At 43.6% G+C, this 23681-nt stretch overlaps 1 protein-coding gene and 1 long non-coding RNA gene across 2 annotated transcripts in view; one reads left to right on the forward strand and one right to left on the reverse strand.

The window, feature by feature from the left end:
• LOC145881700 (uncharacterized) overlaps positions 1–21570 on the forward strand; it is a 36819-nt gene extending 15249 nt beyond the window's left edge. Inside the window, exon 2 of the mRNA XM_082978743.1 lies at positions 15296–21570. Within this exon, the coding sequence (XP_082834869.1) occupies positions 20122–20814 (693 nt within the window). The 5' untranslated portion in view covers positions 15296–20121 and the 3' untranslated portion in view covers positions 20815–21570. The remainder of the gene's footprint in view (positions 1–15295) is intronic.
• A 23-nt stretch (positions 21571–21593) lies between these two features.
• On the reverse strand, positions 21594–23378 carry LOC106600614 (uncharacterized). The gene is made up of 3 exons (XR_001327858.3): positions 23239–23378; positions 22431–22593; positions 21594–22306 (listed from the first exon to the last, which is right to left on the reverse strand). It is a non-coding gene; the product is annotated as an uncharacterized LOC106600614 (long non-coding RNA).
• Positions 23379–23681: the final 303 nt, after the last annotated feature.

Here is a 23681-nt window from a genome sequence, read left to right on the forward strand (position 1 = left end):
TCAGTCAGAACACCTCATGCGTATGTTACTATCGATGGTCACACTTGGTTTCCCAAATTAAGCGCTTGGTACAGTAGCTGCAGGAAAAGGATCGGAGACCCCATGGTACACAGAGTTTGGGAAGAATATCACCTGTCGCGCAGCAAGAACATGCTCCTCAAACAATGGTCCATGCGTGGAGTGTGTTCCTATATTTATTTCTTAGCAGATGCTCCGCTATAAAACCGAAGTAGCCTACCCATCATCGAAACACCAACCAGTGGGAAAGTGCAAGGTCTCCGCTTATATATTTTTTATTTAACTAGGCTAGTGTCGTGTCTTTGGGGGTACCATTAAACTGAAGATATGTTTATCAATTAGCTCCCTGTAATTATTATCACGCGATTAAACTGATTAATCGTTTAATTGTAATTAACTAGGAGGTCGGGGCACCAAGGAGAATATTCAGATTACAAAGCTATAATTTTCCTAATATAACTTTCCTGTACTATAATATTATATTCTATTATAGTATAGGTTGATTATCTTCTAAGTTTAAATGGTGGATTTACCTCTAGTCCAGTCTCATTCCAAAACGTCGTAAATTGTTGTATCTGCACGAACCCAGTCTTTACTAAAATCATCCATACATCAATTGTCTTAAAATCATTTATTTACTACACTAAGTAATTAACAGAAAAACATACAAACAGTAATTATCGTCAACAAAGGATTGGTATCGGAATGTGCCCTTGTGGGCTAAACAGGCTGGTCGGCCTGTTGAACAATGGGTCATAAATGGTCAGCTGAGAAGTTTACACAGAGTTCATTAACAATTGACAATTGAAGGCTCACTCATTCGGGAACAATTGCAATCAATATATATATTTACGCTCAGTGTGTCGTTCTGATTCTTGTTGGAGAGTAGTTCTGTTGGGGAGTTTTGTCCGCGTTCTCTCTCTCTCTCTCGGTTAGAATGGATCTTTCAGAGCGACCTTCATTAATGTCGTCATCGAATGGTTGCTTCGTTGGTCTTCGCGTTCAATGATATAATTTACTTAGCTGCAGACTAATAATTAATATCAAAGACTTGTTCTTATTCTGTCAGTATCGATAGTCTAAAAGTTAACCACGTGGTATGGTTCACTTTCAGTAGAGGAATTAGATGGTAGAACCTATTTGGCCAACGGAGTGTAGGCCTGGTCTGGAGAAATGTAAATCAGGGAGTGTTTTATAGTGCCCATCGAACAGGCTGGTCAAATGACACCTGGTCCTGTATATGTCCCTGGGGCGTGCCTATGACTGAGTTAGATTTGGTTACAGAAATACAATTCTATCACATTACATCAGTACATAGCATCTCAATCCAATTTGTAAGTCGCTCTGGATAAGAGCGTCTGCTAAATGACTTAAATGTAAATGTAAATGTCTTACAAAAGCTTTATCCTTATTAATACATTCCATACACCCATATGAGGCAAGTCTTCAACTGAGTCTATTATATAAACAGTTTTATGGTAATATGGCTATATTGTCTCTTCTGAGTATCACAAAATTGTACCAAAAGAGGCCAACGTCATGACATACCCCCCCTGGTGGTTTGGATCTTGTTTATCCTGCAAGTTACAAATCAACATAAAATCATGACCACGTGATGTCCCATTGGTAGATCATCGTTGCAGACCTCTCTGGTGGTTGAACTTGGTAGGCTCTCTGAAAGCGGAGCCGTCCACCACAAGGATGGGCAGTTGATGTCCGGTTGGTGATCGCCGTTGCGGTCTCCTCAATTGGTGTACCTTGGTAGGTTCCCTGGAAGCTGTAAAGTACCCCAGGAAGGGCCAGGGGATGTCCTGGTTGGTGATCGCCGTTGCGGTCCCCCCCTCTGGTGGTTTACCTTGGTAGGCTCTCTGACAGCGGGCATGCCGCCACAAGGATAGGCTGTGGGTGTCCGGATTTGGGGTCGCCGTTCCGGACCCGTCGTCCAGACTGGAAGATCTGGGCAGTAACTTAGGCAGATGTTAACAACGCACACACACTCATGAAATATATATAATTACATTCATTCCCCAATGAGCGGCGTTGTGGCACTAAGTGATGGTTGTATGGGGACTTTGTTTATGGCTCTATCACTTCCTAAGTGTCAAAGGAACTGAACCGAAAAGGAATGAAAGCATAAACAAAACAAAAATATACAAAATATAGTTCACACAAAAAAATCATCTAATTGGACTGTATTCTATATACGTCCAATGTTCTGGCAAAATGATTATCATGGCATTGTCTCTAATGCCATATCTAGGGTTTTCCTACTTGGTGTGTTGCTTAGGCGCTATCCTAAGTTGATAACTATATGATAAGTCTACAGCTGTAATGCACTAGTTTTGGGCAGTCTACAGGTATGACCTACGGACTTCTGGGAAGAAAACTGGTGAGTGCTGTAGAGTCAAAGGCCTAGAAGTAAATGTTCAACTTTACTAAGGCTGGTATATTGCTTGGGCCCTTAAGTGGTCCTAGCATAAATCCTAATTGGATGTTCCGTTGTGCATGTGCGTTTATGCTTACACAAGCGCGCATGTCAAGGGAAGAAAACCAAGTATCCGGGCAGATTACAAATTGTTCAGAATGAGTCTGATGTAGTCAGGTAATTTTCAGGTCAATGCCTGGAGGTCAGTCAGAATTGGTGTCAAGGGAGTCTGTAGTAGTTTTCTACAAGTCACTGTCTTCCACTATTGTAGTGGCGATAGGTATGAAGTCTATTTCATAGCTATGTTATCCACAGAGGAGCTAACCTCACGACGGAAGTACTCTTTAAGTATTGGACCAGTCATACGTGGTGTGATCATGGTTCATGACTTCTAATAATTTTACTCCTGAATGGAGGGTCCTATTTATTAGTGACATGTGTGTTAACCATTGGAAGAGGGCACTGGAGATTCCCCTCCACGTGTTGCACTCTGAGTGACTCCTATGTCGCTGTTGTCAATGGTAATTTGATTTGTTAAGTCTCTAACCTTCTTACTGATTGTAGCTGGTATTGGTACTGGTACTCAAGGGGACCAGTTATCCTACCGATTTATTCTGAAATATTATCTACCGGAACACATGATTGGAGCATTTTACTAGTTGTATTGTAGTTGAACCTACGCATGGCAAAGAATGATTATTGATGCCATTAGTTTTGGAGGTGGACAAGTCCACTGGACTTCCTTTACGACCAGTGTGGTACACCTCAGTACTATCTTAGATGTCTTCTAAGATAATCCCCGTCTAGGGACCTGTCTGCTCCTCACTGTTCTCATAGGAGAGTTTACAACTAGATTTGATTTATGCTCTTGCGGCCTCGTACGGTGTTGTCCGTAGCCTCGACCCCCCCCCACCGGCCTCGATGAGGCTCATCATGGGTCTGGGCTACTATTCCCCCCCTTTGTGCCTCGGGACCCCCCCACCAGCGGGTGGTGTTGGTGTCCGATGCGCAAATGAAAAGGTCGGACCCTATGTACGAGTTGTCAGCGGCCGCGTTTTTATGAGAGTGGCTGTAACCTTTCAACCAAATCTCCTGGTGCTTGTGCTTCAAAACGCTCAGTGGCTGTCGAGGCATGTCAGTCACCACCGCGTCCGCGTGTGGCAACCTCTTCATTACCTGTGAACTGAGACGAGGATATCGGTCTGTGATATCGCAAAGTGTTTCACAAGTGGGAGTCATCGGGTCAGTTGCTGGACTGACACCATTAGTGTCATTGTAAGGGGTGACAGTCCCCAACAAAGCGGAAGGTGTATCATCGGAAGCAGAGTATACTCTGCGCATCAATGTTTTTCTTGCTGGGACGGCCGCAGTGCTTGCGGAAGTGTCCAAAGGGAAAGAAAAGTTCATCTCAACTACCGTATTACATGACTGCAAGTAGGAGGGAAGTTGCTTATTCACAGAGACAGCTGGCTCGAAATCATGAAAAGAATGGTCAATCAGGTTGGCTGATGGAATGTGTTGAGATATCGTACTATCTCCGTGGATCGGATTTTGTACCAAGAGGTTTCTAAACGTCTTTTTCTCAAGGGGTGCTTTCGACAGATACCCCTCGTGAAGGACTGCGTTGCAGCTAGCGTTAGGGGAAGACGGTGTGGTCAGTGGAGAAGGCACTGTGGCCTGTGACCATACCTGGTTGGTTTTCCAATCCATCAATGGGAGTAACCGATCCATCAAGTCTGCTCCAAGTAGCAGGGTTACAGTTTCGAGGCTGGTAACATACACAGGGTGAACGAGTGATACGTCCTGGAAGTGTAGTTTCAGCATGACTCTCAATGTGAGAGGCGAGGTAGTCTGAGTGACCCCTCGAAGTTTAGTTTCGCATCGTTCCACTTTTAACCAACGTTTAGTTGGTTTCAAAGCCCTTTTGAGATCATCAAACAATGTTTGAGAGATGAGTGATATTGTCGCACCCGAATCAATTAGCGCATGACAAGCTAAGCAGTCCTCCAGGACTGTTTCCAGGTATGGCCGTTTAGATTCGTGGTTAGTGGACATATTCCCCACAAAGTGGAGTGGTCGTTCGCAACGACGTGATGTGCCATGTCTGTTCAAGATGGAAGCATATTGACTTTTCTGATTTTGAGTGGGCTTGGCTTTAACGAAGCGTTTGACCTTTTTCTTCGCAACTTTTGTATCAGAGTCTATGGACAGAGCCCGGGGGCTTGTTTCTTGATCAAGCGGGCCCTGGATAGGGTCTTGAATGAGAGCGGGAGAAATTTGAACTTTAACGTCCATGCTATGGGTGAACCTCTCTGGGCTAGGCGGGACGAATTCGTCCCACCTACGTAACAGCCACTTGAAGCCTGTGGCGCGATTTTCAAAACCTTAAAAATCCTATTACTTCAATTTCTCAAACATATGACTATTTTACAGCTATTTAAAGACAAGACTCTCGTTAATCTAACCACACTGTCCGATTTCAAAAAGGCTTTACAACGAAAGCAAAACATTAGATTATGTCAGCAGAGTACCAAGCCAGAAATAATCAGACACCCATTTTTCAAGCTAGCATATAATGTCACAAAAACCCAGAAGACAGCTAAATGCAGCACTGACCTTTGATGATCTTCATCAGATGACAACCCTAGGACATTATGTTATACAATACATGCATGTTTTGTTCAATCAAGTTCATATTTATATAAAAAACCAGCTTTTTACATTAGCATGTGACGTTCAGAACTAGCATACCCCCCGCAAACTTCCGGGGAATTCGCTAACATTTTACTAAATTACTCACGATAAACGTTCACAAAAAGCATAACAATTATTTTAAGAATTATAGATACAGACCTCCTCTATGCACTCGATATGTCCGATTTTAAAATAGCTTTTTGGTGAAAGCACATTTTGCAATATTCTAAGTACATAGCCCAGGCATCACGGGCTAGCTATTTAGACCCCCGGCAAGTTTAGCACTCACCATAATCATATTTACTATTATAAAAGTTTGATTACCTTTTGTTGTCTTCGTCAGAATGCACTCCCAGGACTGCTACTTCAATAACAAATGTTGGTTTGGTCCAAAATAATCCATCGTTATATCCGAATAGCGGCGTTTTGTTCGTGTGTTCCAGACACTATCCGAAATGGTAAAGAAGGGTCGTGCGCATGGCGCAATTCATGACAAAAAAATTCTAAATATTCCATTACCGTACTTCGAAGCATGTCAACCGCTGTTTAAAATCAATTTTTATGCCATTTTTCTCGTAGAAAAGCGATAATATTCCGACCGGGAATCTCCTTTTCGGCAAACAGAGGAAAAAATCACAAAGACGGGGGCGGTCAGGTCACGCGCCTAAGCCCAGAGTCCCTTGATCGGCCACTTGAGAAAGGCGATAATGTGTTTCAGCCTGGGGCTGGGATGACGACATTCAGGTTTTTCCCGGGCTCTGAGCGCCTATGGACGACGTAGGAAGTGTCACGTTAGAGCAGAGATCCTTAGTAAAAGATAGAGATGGAAAAGAAGTTCAAGAAATGGTCAGACAGGCCACTTCCTGTAAAGGAATCTCTCAGGTTTTGACCTGCCATTTGAGTTCTGTTATACTCACAGACACCATTCAAACAGTTTTAGAAACTTTAGGGTGTTTTCTATCCATATGTAATAAGTATATGCATATTCTAGTTACTGGGTAGGAGTGGTAACCAGATTAAATCGGGTATGTTTTTTATCCAGCCGTGTCAATACTGCCCCCTAGCCCTAACAGGTTAATTCCTGCGGACCTGGTGTCCGGTAATTCCCCGTCTAGTCCTTGTGACTTATCTTTTACCCTTTTATCAAATTGTTCTCGCTTAAGTTCTTCCCGTAGTGGGACTTCTGGAGAACATTGGTCTACGTTTTGATCGTCCTTCAACCCTTTGTTACCCTTGTGCTCTGACACTTTTGGTGGGTTGGGTGCAGGAACGTAGCGAACGGGTCGATTGTAGCGGTAGTCATGTTGATGGCTACGTATTTTACAGTTATTTCGACCGCGGAGGTTATTGGAATCAGGGTTTCGTGGTAGAAACTGTTGTTGTGCGTCATCTCTCGACGCTCCAATACCTGTTAATGCACCCTCTAACTGGAGTGAGTGCTCCTGGTTAAACTTCAAAAGTGAGTGGTCAGGGCTCTTAGCGTTGTGAACTTTTGATGCCTCAAAAGCTGTGCTTGCAAGCTCTCTGAGTTGTAAGATAGGCAAGCCAACGTGGGCTGCAGGGCCCAAGTAGGTAATGAAGGTGGGATACATGTTCGACAGAAACATTTGTTTGAATGGTAACAGCTCTTCCATTCCTGTTTCTGTGAGTAGGCCAAAGTAAGCTGAACGAAGCCTATGATAGAAAGCTTGTGGGTGTTCGTTCCGAGCTTGTTTGACGGTGTTAGCCAGTGAGCTATCGTGTTTGCGAGTCGCAGAACCACTGAATTCTAATTTCAAAGCTGTGGCAAGTTTAGCATAGTCATTTAGCACGTGTTGCTGTTGTAGACGAATGAACCTCGTCACGTGTCTATTCGACGTTCGCTTCAACAGGTAAACCCTGTCAGAACCCGTAGCGTTCGGGTAGCCACCCAACGCGTCCTCTATGTCAGCTAGGAACGTCTCAGTATCGTTTGGCTGACCTGGAACGGGGTCAAAGGTGGGGAAATTCTTGACGAGTTTGTCAAGGTATTCTGCGCCAAGCGGGCGGAGAGGGTTGGCTTCATCCTGTGGAGAGATTGGGGCCGAAAGGCCAAGAGAAGAAGCCAAGCCTTGTTGTTGTTGGCCAAGAGGCGCCATATTACTCAGTGCCGAAGGGCCAAGAGGAGAAGACTGAGGGACACATGAGGGAGGCAAGGTCTGAAACCTATTGTCTTCACTCCTGTGAGTACAGGGCTCCGGTTGCTTGGATGGGAAGTCGCGCTGTAGAGCGTGACCATTCTGGATTTCCTCCAGATGGTACCTAAGGGTGGAATTCTGCTGCATTGCAGAGTCCACTTGAGCGCTTAGAGTACTGATTTTGGACACGTGAGTGTCACACCTGCTCCTTTCGATCTCAAACTTATCTGTCATGGTTTGCAGATAGAGGTCTTGAGTACGGAGCGAGAGATTCAGTGATGAGATTTCCTCTGCTTGCTTAGAAGTCAATATTTCCAACCTCATCACCTGAGTTCTCTCATCATTCATTTGGTCAGCGACTTCAATAAGTTGTGCTGATTTATCATCCAACTTTGTCATTGTGTTCATTAACTGATCGTCTTTGGTTTGCAGCGCTTTGAGGAGCACCGTGTTATTTTGAGTAACATTCAACAAAACAGCATGCATGTTGTCAAGTTGAGCGCTCCTGTTTGTAGATAACTCTTCGGATTTATCTAGTTTGGCGTGGACATCATCGTATTTAGTTTTGGCTAAATCGAGTTGTTCCTGTAGAAAACGATTTTGTTGAAGAGCTTGTGCTTGTTCATCGTCATACGTTTTTGCAATTACATTTAATTGTTCAGTTTTCGAACGCAGTTCCATAGCTAGCAGAATTTTTCCCTTTTCTGCATTTGTCATTGGTTTCCCGGTTCTCTCCACCTGTCCCTTTATGTCTACCGTTACCTGCTCGTGCTTCAGCTGTGCACTGCGGTATTGGACAGATGGCAATCTCGGATGGCAAGACATCAGAGCTAGACTGGAGAGAACCTTTACGAGGCCTGCGCCCGATGGTTGATTTTGGAAAACATTGTTGTCTGCTTTTCCACTAATGGCATAATTAAGGTTGTTATCGCTGCTGAGGTCAGAGATCAATCCATTTACGGGTGGAGGTTCACTAATTAGCGGGCGAGTGGGGACCACCCCCTCTGATAGCCTGCACATTATTAGAACATTTGAAAGGAAAAAATGTTTTTCCTACTTTTCCAAAATTTTGGAATGTGGGGAGCTGCAAAGACGATTTTAATCTATTTATAGACGTTAATGAACCATCAGTACTGTACAGTACTGTGGAAGTTGGACGTGAATGAATTTGTAAAAGCAAATTGAATTAATCAATGCCAATGATTAGTCCTACCTGGGTAGGCTATCTGGCTATTAAACTTGAATTACCTGAGAGGTTGCTTCATCCAGGTTAATATGCAAAGTTTAAGTTGTCTCATTTAATTGGAAGAACCTAGAAAGGTATGTTCGACAATTTAACTTATTAAATTGAATGAGACGATAATCCATACAATCTCCATTGATTGGATATCATAAGTGTAAACCGTAGTTCAAATGTTGGGACCCTTCACCACTATACTTTCCCTTAATGGGTTTTACTGATTAATCTATTTATGATATATCAAACCTGTATAGGCTATCTGGGAATTAACTTTCAATTAACCTGAGAGCATTGCTTCATCTAAGTTAAGTTTGGAAAAAGATAATCATGTCTCATTGTAGACGCCCAATCAATTTTGGATATTATTTGAAAGATCCACTTGAAAAGGTAAATCTGGCAATTTCACTTGTTAGTTAAATTGAATGAGACGTGCTCCACGTTTGAATTTCCCCTAGAGATGTACTGGCAATTCTTCACCACCAGGGTGCAGAATGCTGAAATTTAAACGGAAGTACAAAGGTCGGACTTCCGTCGCGCTAGCGGAGAAATTTTAAACGTGTTACGGTGGAGGGTAAAATGTTCCCTCTCTGTTAGCTTACCCGTAATGCTAAGCTATTGCTACTTGGTTCAGGAGTATCCTTCCAAGCACCAAAATAGGAAAGGGTGGGTTTTCTAGTGACGTCTCACCTTAACCCCATTCAGCATATTCTGCTAGCGTTTATGCTGACCGGAGCGACACGGTACTTAACTACAAATACGCATACGGTCTGCCCACACTTTCTTAGTGCGGTAGGCAAATTATTCGGCTCGGTTCCCGGACAGTTAATTTCTAATTTCTAACCTTACTCTAGAAGTTAATATTTACCGACAGAAATAGTACCGTTTGGCCTAACGGACTAAATCTGGAATTTATCCCTCCCTGCTATCGACATAAGACCGGAGCTATTCTAAATAGCTTCTCTCAATGGAAAATGCACAATCACTTTGTTTACATAGCAGGCTGTTTGTACAATTCTGTTTGCACAATTGATATATAGAATTTCACAGCAAAGTCCAATTCTATCTTAGATTCCTCGCACGGGGGCTCCAATATGTCGTGTCTTTGGGGGTACCATTAAACTGAAGATATGTTTATCAATTAGCTCCCTGTAATTATTATCACGCGATTAAACTGATTAATCGTTTAATTGTAATTAACTAGGAGGTTAATTTAGACTACAAATGCTATGATCGTATGCTATCCATTTGTTTGTCTTTTTGTATGTTCTTTGTATGCCATTTTTTTAAATATTTGAGTTAACCAATGATATTAGGCCATACTTGGCCATGATTACAAACACCTGTGTGTCTCTTGACACTATATAAATGACTCATCTCGCAGTGTTTGATGATACCCTGATGAAGACAGCTTCGCTGTCGAAACGTTGGTTATTAAATTTTTGCATCTGAGCTCTTAGAGTGTGCGGCTTTCCTTTATTTTCTAGTGTTCTACTCCGCTAGCCAGCACCTCGCCTTTAAAGGTGTGCGTTTCTTTTTTCTAGAGTGTCTTTGGGGGTACCATTAAACTGAAGATATGTTTATCAATTAGCTCCCTGTAATTATTATCACGCGATTAAACTGATTAATCGTTTAATTGTAATTAACTAGGAGGTCGGGGCACCAAGGAGAATATTCAGATTACAAAGCTATAATTTTCCTAATATAACTTTCCTGTACTATAATATTATATTCTATTATAGTATAGGTCGATTATCTTCTAAGTTTAAATGGTGGATTTACCTCTAGTCCAGTCTCATTCCAAAACGTTGTAAATTGTTGTATCTGCACGAACCCAGTCTTTACTAAAATCATCCATACATCAATTGTCTTAAAATCATTTATTTACTACACTAAGTAATTGACAGAAAAACATACAAACAGTAATTATCGTCAACAAAGGATTGGTATCGGAATGTGCCCTTGTGGGCTAAACAGGCTGGTCGGCCTGTTGAACAATGGGTCATAAATGGTCAGCTGAGAAGTTTACACAGAGTTCATTAACAATTGACAATTGAAGGCTCACTCATTCGGGAACAATTGCAATCAATATATATATTTACGCTCAGTGTGTCGTTCTGATTCTTGTTGGAGAGTAGTTCTGTTGGGGAGTTTTGTCCGCGTTCTCTCTCTCTCTCGGTTAGAATGGATCTTTCAGAGCGACCTTCATTAATGTCGTCATCGAATGGTTGCTTCGTTGGTCTTCGCGTTCAATGATATCATTTACTTAGCTGCAGACTAATAATTAATATCAAAGACTTGTTCTTATTCTGTCAGTATCAATAGTCTAAAAGTTAACCACGTGGTATGGTTCACTTTCAGTAGAGGAATTAGATGGTAGAACCTATTTGGCCAATGGAGTGTAGGCCTGGTCTGGAGAAATGTAAATCAGGGAGTGTTTTATAGTGCCCATCGAACAGGCTGGTCAAATGACGCCTGGTCCTGTATATGTCCCTGGGGCGTGCCTATGACTGAGTTAGATTTGGTTACAGAAATACAATTCTATCACATTACATCAGTACATAGCATCTCAATGTCTTACAAAAGCTTTATCCTTATTAATACATTCCATACACCCATATGAGGCAAGTCTTAAACTGAGTCTATTATATAAACAGTTTTATGGTAATATGGCTATATTGCCTCTTCTGAGTATCACAAAATTGTACCAAAAGAGGCCAACGTCATGACACTAGTCAGTTAAGAACAAATTCTTAGTTTCAATGACAGTCTACCATTGAACAGTGGGTTAACTGTACAGGGGCAGAATGACAGATTTTTTACCTTGTCAGCTCAGGGGATTCGATCTTGCAACCTTTAGTTTACTGGCCCAACGCTCTAACCTCTAGGCTACCTGCTGGTTACTGGCCCAACGCTCTAACCACTAGGCTACCTGCTGGTTACTGGCCCAACGCTCTAACCACTAGGCTACCTGCTGGTTACTGGCCCAACACTCTAACCACTAGGCTACCTGCTGGTTACTGGCCCAACGCTCTAACCACTAGGCTACCTGCTGGTTACTGGCCCAACACTCTAACCACTAGGCTACCTGCTGGTTACTGGCCCAACGCTCTAACCCAGGCGTGTCAAACTCAAATACCCAGTGGGCCAAAATGTAAAACCTGAACAAAGTCGCGGGCCAACATTGAACAAATTAACCTTTTAATATGGACCCAAACAAGTTTTGCTTTAACATTGAATATGGAACAAGCATCGCTTATTACCATACAATATATAATTTAATAGTGGAGACATGCAAAATCGAATTTCAAATGAAAAAACACATCAATGGCATTCATTTGCAGCCTTCTGATTTAAATACCAAAATAAACTTTTTCCACTGGCTAATAATTTTACAAATAAAATGATAATAAATCAATCAACCATTCAAGCCCATGCCTTGTAGCAAGAAAAAGTGCACAAAGAAAACGTTAATTATTGCACACTGATCTAATCTGATGTTCCCAAGCCAGATACCTGGCATCTCTTCTTGGATGCTAGTTCATCAATGTCTGGGCTCAGGCTCTGAGCTGAAGAAATCCTCAGTATTGAGCGAAGGTGTTCATCAGTCAGACGTCTCCTGTGAGTTGTTTTGGTCATCTTCATCAAGGAGAAAAGTTGCTCGCATTGATAAGTGCTGCCGAACATGGAGAGCATCTGAGCAGCTTGGGTGCGGAGCTGAGGCATTGTGTCAGGGATGAACCATGGAAACTGTGCGGCGCCCACAGCATCATACTTTGACTTCAGCGTGTCGTTGCACTGGAGTTCAATCAGCTCCATTTGGATGTTGGTTGGTGCATTTTCCACATCAACTGCGAAGGGATTACTAAGCAGTTCAAACCTACATTTCTGGACATCGAAGTCGGCAAATCGCCGGCTAAACTCAGCGGCGAGAACACTGAGTTTTTCAGCAAACTGTGCGCATGGGAACACGGCGGTAGAGATCTGCGCTTTTATGGTTTGGCAGCAGGGAAAATGGCAAGGGTTTCCTTGCAGCATCTGATTCTCCCACAGGCACAGTTTAGTTTTAAAGGCCCTCACTGCAGCGTACATGTCTGTGATGATGCGCCCCGCCCCTGAAGCTGCAGGTTCAGCGCATCGAGATGGCTCGAGATGTCACAGAGAAAGGCCAGCTCACACAGAAACTTTTGCTCCCGGAGCTCTGCTGTATCCTTCCCTTTGGTTTCCAGGAATTGACATATTTCCTCACGCAGCTCGAAACATCTGTTCAGTACTTTTCCTCTGCTTAGCCATCTCACCTCTGTGTGATACGGCACGTCTGCGTATTCCGAACCACACTCCTCTAGAAAAAATTTAAACTTGCGGTGATTCAGACCTTTGGCTCTTATAAAGTTAACTACCTGTGTTACTGTGGTCATAACATGTTCCATCTTTAGGGCTTTGGCACACAGTGATTCCTGATGTATGATGCAGTGGTAAACAGTTAGCTCACCTGCACAGTTCTCTTCCCGCATCTTCTCCCGAACCATGCCCACCAGTCCACTCTTTTTACCGCACATCGCTGGCGCACCATCTGTCGTTAATCCAACGAGTTTATCCCACGGCAGCTTTATTTCAGTTACACATTTGGAAACCTCCTCAAAGATTTACTTTCCTGTGGTTGTGCCATGCATTGATTTGAATCCCAATAGCTCCTCCGTAACACACAGATTTGAGTCCACTCCACGGATGAAGACTGACAGCTGAGCAGTATCAGATGCGTCGCAGCTCTCATGCACAGCGAGGGAGAACGCAACGAAATCTTTTCCCTTTTCCATCAGCTGGTCATACAGACTGGTGGCAAGATCACATGTGCGATCAGCTACTGTGTTCCTGCTCAGGCTCACGTTTGAAAATGCTTTTTCTCTGGGCATACGAGGTCACAAACTTTCATCATGCACTTTTTCACGAACTCTCCCTCATTAAAGGGCCGGGCTGATTTTGCGATCTCTGCTGCCACTATATAACTAGCCTTTACAGCAGCCTCACTTTGTGATGTGGCTTTTTTGAACATATTCTGTTGTGAAACCAAACTTCTTTTCATCTCCTCTACTTTCTGGCTCCTTTGAGTCATGTCCAGGTCCTTGTATTTGTCATGGTGTTTCGTTTCATAGTGTCGTCTAATGTTGTACTCCTTACTTACAGCCACTTTGACTCCACAAACAAGACAAACAGGTTTGTCTTTTACATATGTAAACAGATATTCTGCCTCCCACTTGTCCAGAAAGCTCCTGTTTTCTGCCTTTCTTTTCGCCATTTTTGGGAAGGGATAGCGCTACAGTTGTAGCGTCTATGTTGCTATGACTACTGTCACAGAGGAGAGGGCGTTTCTGGGTCCTGTCCTGATTGGCGCGCGAAAACAACAGCAGAGCATTATGGGATTCGTAGTATTAGCGGTGAATGCGCTGAATAATACCGGCGGGCCAGCTCTAGTAGTAATTTGGTATTGTCTCGTGGGCCAAATATAATTACCCCACGGGCCAGAGTTTGACACCCATGCTCTAACCACTAGGCTACCTGCTGGTTACTGGCCCAACACTCTAACCACTAGGCTACCTGCTGGTTACTGCCCCAACGCTCTAACCACTAGGCTACCTGCTGGTTACTGGTCCAACGCTCTAACCACTAGGCTACCTGCTGGTTACTGGTCCAACGCTCTAACCACTAGGCTTCCTGCTGGTTACTGGTCCAACGCTCTAACCACTAGGCTACCTGCTGGTTACTGGCCCAACTCTCTAACCACTAGGCTACCTGCTGGTTACTGGTCCAACGCTCTAACCACTAGGCTTCCTGCTGGTTACTGGTCCAACGCTCTAACCACTAGGCTACCTGCTGGTTACTGGCCCAACACTCTAACCACTAGGCTACCTGCTGGTTACTGGTCCAACGCTCTAACCACTAGGCTACCTGCTGGTTACTGGCCCAATGCTCTAACCACTAGGCTACCTGCTGGTTACTGGTCCAACGCTCTAACCACTAGGCTACCTGCTGGTTACTGGTCCAATGCTCTAACCACTAGGCTACCTGCTGGTTACTGGCCCAACGCTCTAACCACTAGGCTACCTGCTGGTTACTGGTCCAACGCTCTAACCACTAGGCTACCTGCCGCGTTTGCTGATCGAGGGGATTCAGAGGACATGTATTTTCCCCCTGCCCTTGTTCCTCCCCATTTAATAATGGACCATTCTAAATCGAAACTAATTTTACACATTAGTAAAGACAAGGTACATTGAGAATAGTCTGAAGGGTTAAAATATGACCACTTGATGAGAGAACAGCTGTTGCAGCCTGAGAGGCAAGGAACAGAACACAATCTTTTTGTGTGTTCTACTTTCTCAAATCATCAACAGACTATATTCACATCATGCAGCCCATATATGTTCTGATTTCTAAGACATTCTAAGGTTTGTATCAGTCACATCTAAAGTTGCCAAATAACTCTAAATCTAGCATGTAGGACCAGTTTCAAATTATCACTTTTACACTAAACATAGACACTTCATATGCACACTCGCTCAAGAACGGAAAAATATAATTTCTATTTTATTCAGCTAAGTTCAATTATATTCTTCTTACTATAAAATCATATCAAATAAAATAAAATAATGGCATGGGACTTGAAATCATAACTTGTCAGCTAAACAAGCCTACAGCCTATGAGATGGAGCATTGCCAGATAACATACAGTAGGCCAACTCATATTCTGTTCTTGGTGTGGGCCCTTAGATTCTCTAAAAGTTCTACAGCTGCACCACTGAGAGCATCTTGACTGGCTGCACCACTGAGAGCATCTTGACTGGCTGCATCACCGCTTGGTACGGCAACTGCAAGGCAACCGACCCAGAAGGCGCTACAGAGGGTGGTGAACTCGGGCACCAGTACATCAAACTCTTAACAACTATTACCCCTTCTGAGATGTTGGTCAGATGGCTAGAAGCCGAACTGGTGAAACACATCTCTCTCTCTCTGAAGTGGTTGAATTTGTGTCTCATATGGAACTCAGAGTTCCTGCAGATCCTTTGTTGCCACCGGTAACATCACAAGGTCTCTGAATTCAGCATGAATACTCTGTCACCATGTGTGTGTTTATGGGGTGTGTTTAGAATAGGAATATCCACTCTGCCAGAAGAACAATAAAACTGCTGACCAGATAGGGAATATCCTCCCATAAAATTGGACATCCTTGACAGCCCTTTTTATTTATATCTGTCTGTCTTTGTTTATAGACCATTATTGGTCTGTGTGTGTGAAGGAAACGTACCTCTACCAAGGCGTCAAATCGGGTTATGACCCTAAAGGTCCAGCCATCTACATATCCTCTGTGGTGTGAGCAGGCAGGGTCATTCCTCCCATGATCTCACTGTTACCAGTTTATTGGGGTCTCCTTTGACTAACGCAGGGGCCAGTGAAGTGTTTCAGTTCCAGCTAAGGGTGGACATTCTATCTTGTAATTAGCTTTGTCAAACTATACAACTGTATATACACGGTATGCCTTTAATGATTTGCTCTAGCAGGAATCCACCCCCTCATCCTGATGTTGTAAGCACCATGCTTTACCAACTGAGCCAAACAGTTGGTGTCACCCACTGAAAAACCCAGGACTTCTGAGTTGAGAAATAACTGTCATTTAAAACGAATGATTCAAACGTTGTTTCTCAACAGTTTCTCTTACCAGAGTACAGCCAGACATGATGACCACCAGACCAAGGCAGACGTTTTTATTTCTTATGTTTTTTTTAAATATACATATATATTTTTATTGAATGTTTATTTAGACAGGAGGGTCACCATTGAGACCAGGGCGTCATTCTCAAGGGAGCCCTTTGAACATGAACACACAACTGAATAAAACATATTAGCACCCTCAACACAATAAACACAACCAGATTCATCAAATCAAACACAACTATCTGTCCCCCCCCCCCACCTCAGTGGAGACCCGCGGGACCTCCAGAACCAGCCAGTTCAGAGAGCGGGTCTGAAAATGGCTGAATCTCCAGTTAATACATGAGCTGAGGTAGTAGGGGGAGTCTCTGAAGAACCGTTTTGTATACAAAAAGTAGCCAATGCTGGGCCCTTCTGGTAGTCAGAGACTCCCAGCCAACAGAACTATACAAAATGCAGTGATGTGTATGGAAATTGTCCCCAGTGATAAAGCACAGTGCTGAGTGATAGACTGTCTGAATCTAAAGGTCTCATGTATGTAGATAATATCACCATAACTGGGTGAAGTGTTGCTTGAACGATCTTCCTTCTACTTTCTATAAAAGAAACCAATCCTAATTCTCTGCTATCTCTGTCCGTTTTTCACTGTGTGTTTTAAAAGACAGCTTGTCATCAAACCTCCCCCCAAAAAGTACTGTTAGGTTCTAATCTTTCAGAGGAAATAACTCACGGACACTAGAGAAGCTTAACCAAGTTTCATTCTTCCCAAAGGGTCGATACAGCTGTAATTCGGACACAGACATGGCTTCCCCGTGTTAGTATTCATACCCCACTCTAAGCAGGGAACTAAGTGATATGAGCCATCAATGGTTTCTCCCCTTATCAGTACTGTCCCAAATGATCATGTTCTCTGCACTCAGCCCCTCCCAAGCTGCATTATGGCACCCCTCATGTCTCATTTATAATTAATGTTCCTATACTCTGAGTATAACCATGTTCAAAGTTTACACAAGAATCCAATAGTACTTAGAATGGGGAACTTGCACAATTTGGGCCCTTCAATGGTCAAACACGCAAGTGCTCAGGGTCAATATTACTAGACCTAGAGAACAAAATACATTTGGTTGTATTAGCGTTTAGCACTAGTTTAAGATCAGTAAGCGATTTTTGAATTGAGTCAAAACCATGTTGAAGGTGATGAATGGGCTGCTGTACTGAGCGGCCATCGGAGTGAATAGCGTAGAGATGTATGTTACAGGTTAACAGATAGACCAATATTATCTATATCAATAGTGAAGAGAACAGCGACCAAAATCCACCCCTGCTGCATACCTTCCCTTATATTGAGGAAAGTACATTTTATACCGTCAGTAAGCACACATTGTGTCCTGTCCATTAGATAATTGTTGATTCCTGATCTAAGCTTATTTCAAACAACCTTTGAACAAGTAAGAAATGGTCAACTGTATCAAAAGCCTTTTGACAGGTCAATAAATAAGGCAGCACAATGATTTCTATCATCTAAACTTCATAGCACATCGTCTACGACCAGTGTAGCTGCTGAAACAGTGCTATGTCCAGGTCTAACAACACCAGTCTAACACCAGTCTAACACCAGACACAACACCAGTCTAACACCAGACACAACACCAGTCTAACACCAGACACAACACCAGACACAACACCAGTCTAACACCAATCTAACACCAGACACAACACCAGTCTAACACCAGACACAACACCAGTCTAACACCAGACACAACACCAGACACAACACCAGTTTAACACCAGTCTAACACCAGACACAACACGAGTCTAACACCAGAAGTTTAAAAAGTTCTAAACTGACATTTGGCCAGGGACTCTAGAACTTTGGCAAGGCAAGATAACTTGGAAATTTGACGGTATTTATCCAAGTCAGAAGGATCTCCTCCTTTGTGTAAGGGGAGGACTTGTGTCATTTTCCAGATCTTAGTGTCACGGTTGTCTTCGGTGAAGGAGGACCAAAACGCAGCAGGTAAGTGCAGGCTCATCTTGACGTTTATTTATTTTCAAAATGAATGCCAAAATAACAAACCACGAGAATGAACGAACAACCAACAGTCTGGCAAAGCATAGGCTCAACACAGAACAATCACCCACAAATAACAACCACAAACACACCCTCATATATGGGACTCTCAATCAAAGGCAGATAGACAACACCTGCCTTCAACTGAGAGTCCCAACCCCAATTAACCAAACATAGAAACAGACATACTAGACAAAATCATAGAATACCTGAAAACCAAACAGTGCCCAAAAACCCCGGAAAACTTAAACCAAATGCCCCTTCAACAAAACACACCACCCCGAACCACATAAAACGAATACCCTCTGCCACGTCCTGACCAAACTACAATACCAATTAACCTTATACGTGACACTTAGCGATAACCCCAGAAACAACTGTCAAGTTACAAATATAGGTCCCTCTAGTGGTGTGGGGGCTGTGCTTTGGTAAAGTGCGTGGGGTTATGTCCTGCCTGTTTGGCCCTGTCCGGGGGTATTATCGGATGGGGCCACAGTGTCTCCTGACCCCTCCTGTCTCAGCCTCCAGTATTTATGCTGCAGTAGTTTATGTGTCGGGGGGCTAGGGTCAGTGTGTTATATCTGGAGTATTTCTCCAGTGTCCTGTGTGAATTTAAGTTCTCTCTCTCTCTCTCTCTCTCTCTCTCTCTCTCTCTCTCTCTCTCTCTCTCTCTCTCTCTCTCTCTCTCTCTCTCTCTCTCTCGACCTGAGCCCTAGGACCATGCCTCAGGACTACCTGGCATGATGACTCCTTGCTGTACCCAATCCACCTGGCCATGCTGCTGCTCCAGTTTCAACTGTTCTGCCTGCGGCTATGGAACCCTGACCTGTTCACCGGACGTGCTACCTGTCCCAGACCTGCTGTTTTCAACTCTCTAGAGACAGCAGGAGCGGTAGAGATACTCTCAATGATCGGCTATGAAAAGCCAACTGACATTTACTCCTGAGGTGCTGACCTGTTGTACCCTCGACAACTACTGTGATTATTATTTGACCATGCTGGTCATTTATGAACATTTGAACATCTTGGCCATGTTCTGTTATAATCTCCACCTGGCACAGCCAGAAGAGGACTGGCTACCCCTCATAGCCTGGTTCCTCTCTAGGTTTCTTCCTAGGTTTTGGCCTTTCTAGGGAGTTTTTCCTAGCCACCATGCTTCTACACCTGCATTGCTTGCTGTTTGGGGTTTTAGGCTGGGTTTCTGTACAGCACTTTCTGACATCAGCTGATGTAAGAAGGGCTATATAAATACATTTGATTTGATTTGGTTAATGATTCTGCAATAAGTGGGGCAGAAAGCTGACAAGTGTCTTCACTGACATTTTCAACCTCTCCCTGACCCAGTCTGTAATACCTACATGTTTCAAGCAGACCACCATAGTCCCTGTGCCCAAGAACACTAAGGTAACCTGCTTAAATGACTACCAACCCGTAGCACTCATGTCTGTAGCCATGAAGTGTTTTGAAAGGCTGGTCATGGCTCACATCAACACCATTTTCCCAGAAACTCTAGACCCACTCCAATTTGCATACCGCACCAACAGATCCACAGATGATGCAGTCTCTATTGCACGCCACACTGCCCTTTCCCACCTGGACAAAAGGAACACCTATGTGAGAATACTATTCATTAACTACAGCTCAGTGTTCAACACCACAGTGACCTCAAAGCTCATCACTAAGCTAAGGACCCTGGGACTAAACATTTCCCTCTGCAACTGGATCCTGGACTTCCGCCACGCTGATCCTCAGCACAGGGGCCCCTCAGGGGTGTGTGCTCAGTCCCCTCCTGTACTCCCTGTTCACTCATGACTGCATGGCCAGGCACAACTCCAACACCATCATTAAGTTTGATGATGACACAACAGTGGTAGGCCTGATCACCGACAATGATGAGACAGCCTACAGGGAGGAGGTCAAGGGGGACAACAACCTCCCCCTCAACGTGATCAAGACAAAGGAGATGATTGTGGACTACAGGAAAAGGAGGACCGAGCACACCCCCATTCTCATCGACGGGGCTGTAGTGGAGCAAGTTGAGAGCTTCAAGTTCCTTGGCGTCCACATCGCCAACAAACTTACATGGTCGAAACACACCGAGACAGTCATGAAGAGGGCACAACTAAGTCTATTTCCCCTCAGGAGACTGAAAAGATTTGTCATGGGTCCTCAGATCCTCAAATGGTTTTACAGCTGCACCATCGAGAGCATCCTGACGGGTTGCATCACTGCCTGGTTTGGCAACTGCTCGGCCTCCGACCGCAAGGCACTACAGAGGGTAGTGCCTACGGCCCAGTACGTCACCGGGGCCAAGCCTCTTGCCATCCAGGACCTCTATACCAGGCGGTGTCAGAGGAAGGCCCTAAAAATTGTCAAAGACTCCAGCCACCCCAGTCATAGACTGTTCTCTCTGCTACCGCAAGGCAAGCGGTACCGGAGCGTCAAGTCTAGGTCCAAGAGGCTTCTAAACAGCTTCTACCCCCAAGCCATAAGACTCCTGAACAGCTAATCAAATAGCTACCTAGACTATTTGCATTGCCCCCCCCCCCCCCACGCTGCTGCTACTCTCTGTTATTATCTATGCATAGCCACTTTAATAACTCTACCTACATGTACATAATTACCTCAATTACCTTGACACCGGTGCCCCCGCACATTGACACATTGACTCTGTACCGGTTCCCCTGTATATAGCCCCGCTATTGTTATTTACTGCTGCTCTTTAATTATTTGTTATTCTTATCTCTTACTTTTTTCTTAAAACTGCATTGTTGGTTAAGGGCTTGTAAGTAAGCATTTCACTGTAAGGTCTACACCTGTTGTATTCGGCGCATGTGACAAATAACATTTGATTTGATGCAACATGACAACACAAGACTGAAGCAACACGACAACACAAGACTGAAGCAACACGACATCACAAGACTGAAGCAACACGACAACACAAGACTGAAGCAACACGGCATCACAAGACTGAAGCAACACGACATCACAAGACTGTGTCACAAGGAGACAGCGAAGAGGAACCATCGACGGATAGATAGACCCTTAACTCAGAACATTAAAACACTCTGACAGTTATTCAGTCACCATGTCTGGCCTATTCATTAACAAGGCTATAAGGAAGTGCTTTGTAACAATGCAATGAACTCTGAATTTCAGGGAAAATAATGCTTTACTCGGACCAAAGTCATCAGAGGGGTGCAGCGTTACGATATGTCACTACTCAGGGTAATGATGCAGGGTGTAACGGCTGTCTTCTGTAGAAATGGACCAAGGCGCAGCAGGTATGTGAATACTCATCTTTAATTAAAATAAAGGAGTAGAGCATCCACTTAACAATTCAAACAAAGTGACAACAGCTATAGTTCTGCAGGCTAGAAACGCAGTGCAAAAAACAACCACCCACAACCCCAAAGAAAAACACACACACCTATATAGGACTTCCAATCAAAGGCAACTATACACACCTGCCTTCAATTGGAAGTCCCAATCATCCACCCAACATTTAACCAATACAAACATGCCACGTCCTGACCCCAAAACTAAAACACTAGCTCCATCTGCTGGTCAGGACGTGACACAGGGTGAGATTCACAGTCTCTTGATTTGGGGGTGTGGACCGCACGGAGACGGCAAAGCATGTTTCAAAAACCGTTAAAGACAAAATAAATGTAACCTAAAACATTTATCAAAGACATTTATAGTAAAATATTATGAGGAATTGGAATGACATGACTTCAGTGCTAGACAAGCTCAACATGGATGGATGGGGTTGGAGAATAGCTCAACTCTACCACTGAAGACAGGTCAGGCTCATCATGGATGGATGGGGTTGGAGAATAGCTCAACTCTACCACTGAAGACAGGTCGGTCTCATCATGGATGGATGGGGTTGGAGAATAGCTCAACTCTACCACTGAAGATAGGTCAGGCTCATCATGGATGGATGGGGTTGGAGAATAGCTCAACTCTACCACTGAAGACAGGTCAGAAGTTGACTGGGAAGACAAAAAACAAGAACACAACACAGTTAGACAAAAGAGCTAAGAATGAGTTAGTCCAAGCAAGAACACATGTGTAATAATGTGATTGTGTTTGTGTACTGTATGATATTGACTCTACAGAGAACATTGACAGGGCTTCTCAGTTGCTTGGAGAGGAAACATTCAATGTGCCAGTGGCTGAGAGGGCACATGCGACGTAGCTTCAGTTCATATCAGGAGAGAGTTGACATTGGTAGTGGATTGGTAATCCCCTCTTAATCAGGGAACAGGAGGGGACTAAGCTGTAAATACAAAATAGCAGATACCTTCAATTACAGCAGTGCCATCGTAGGTTTGGGCAACATGTTTTAAACTCCGACATCTGAGAAATCACAGAGTCAACAACATGTTTTAAACTCCGACATCCCAGAAATCACAGAGTCAACAACATGTTTTAAACTCCGACATCCCAGAAATCACAGAGTCAACAACATGTTTTAAACTCCGACATCCCAGAAATCACAGAGTCAACAACATGTTTTAAACTCCGACATCTCAGAAATCACAGAGTCAACAACATGTTTTAAACTCCGACATTCCAGAAATCACAGAGTCAACAACATGTTTTAAACTCCGACATCCCAGAAATCATAGAGTAAACAACATGTTTTAAAGTCCATTATCCCAGAAATCACAGTCAACAACATGTTTTAAACTCCATTATCCCAGAAATCACAGAGTCAACAACATGTTTTAAACTCCGACATCCCAGAAATCATAGAGTCAACAACATGTTTTAAACTCCATTATCCCAGAAATCACAGAGTCAACAACATGTTTTAAACTCCGACATCTCAGAAATCACAGAGTCAAATACATCTCGCCCAATTGACACATCAAAGTATCCCAAGAAACGCTCCGGAATAAAGCCCTGATCGTCGACATACCTGACGATAACCAACAACTGCGAGCGACAGCTGATGTCTGTGGTGTTCATCCATTTGTCCAATGTGAAAGAAGGGGTCTGCATAAACCTCTCTGTTAATCTAATCAACCTCTCTGTTAATCTAACTTTTAATGGATGGTGTGATGGAAGCTATAACTTGATTTCGAACATCCCAGAGAAGACAATAGAGGCGTCCATATGCTCAGCAAGTAACGCATCGTAACGTGCAATTACTCTGCATGCTGCTTGTAGTTACCCTTGGTACTGGAACTTTCCCTCACATTGTGATCCCTTGCTTTGTCCCGCAAAGACCCACTCTTTATTGCAATGTTCCCCCTTAAAAGCCAACTTCTTACATGCCCCAAAAATGCAGAATCCCTGTTTCTTCTGACCTTCTCGTTGTATTGCGCCGTTTGAATCAGCTTGAACCTTCGTCCATTTACA

Source organism: Salmo salar, chromosome 01 (genome assembly GCF_965601325.2).
Source record: "Salmo salar chromosome 01, fSalSal1, whole genome shotgun sequence".
Taxonomy (NCBI): Eukaryota; Metazoa; Chordata; class Actinopteri; order Salmoniformes; family Salmonidae; genus Salmo; species Salmo salar.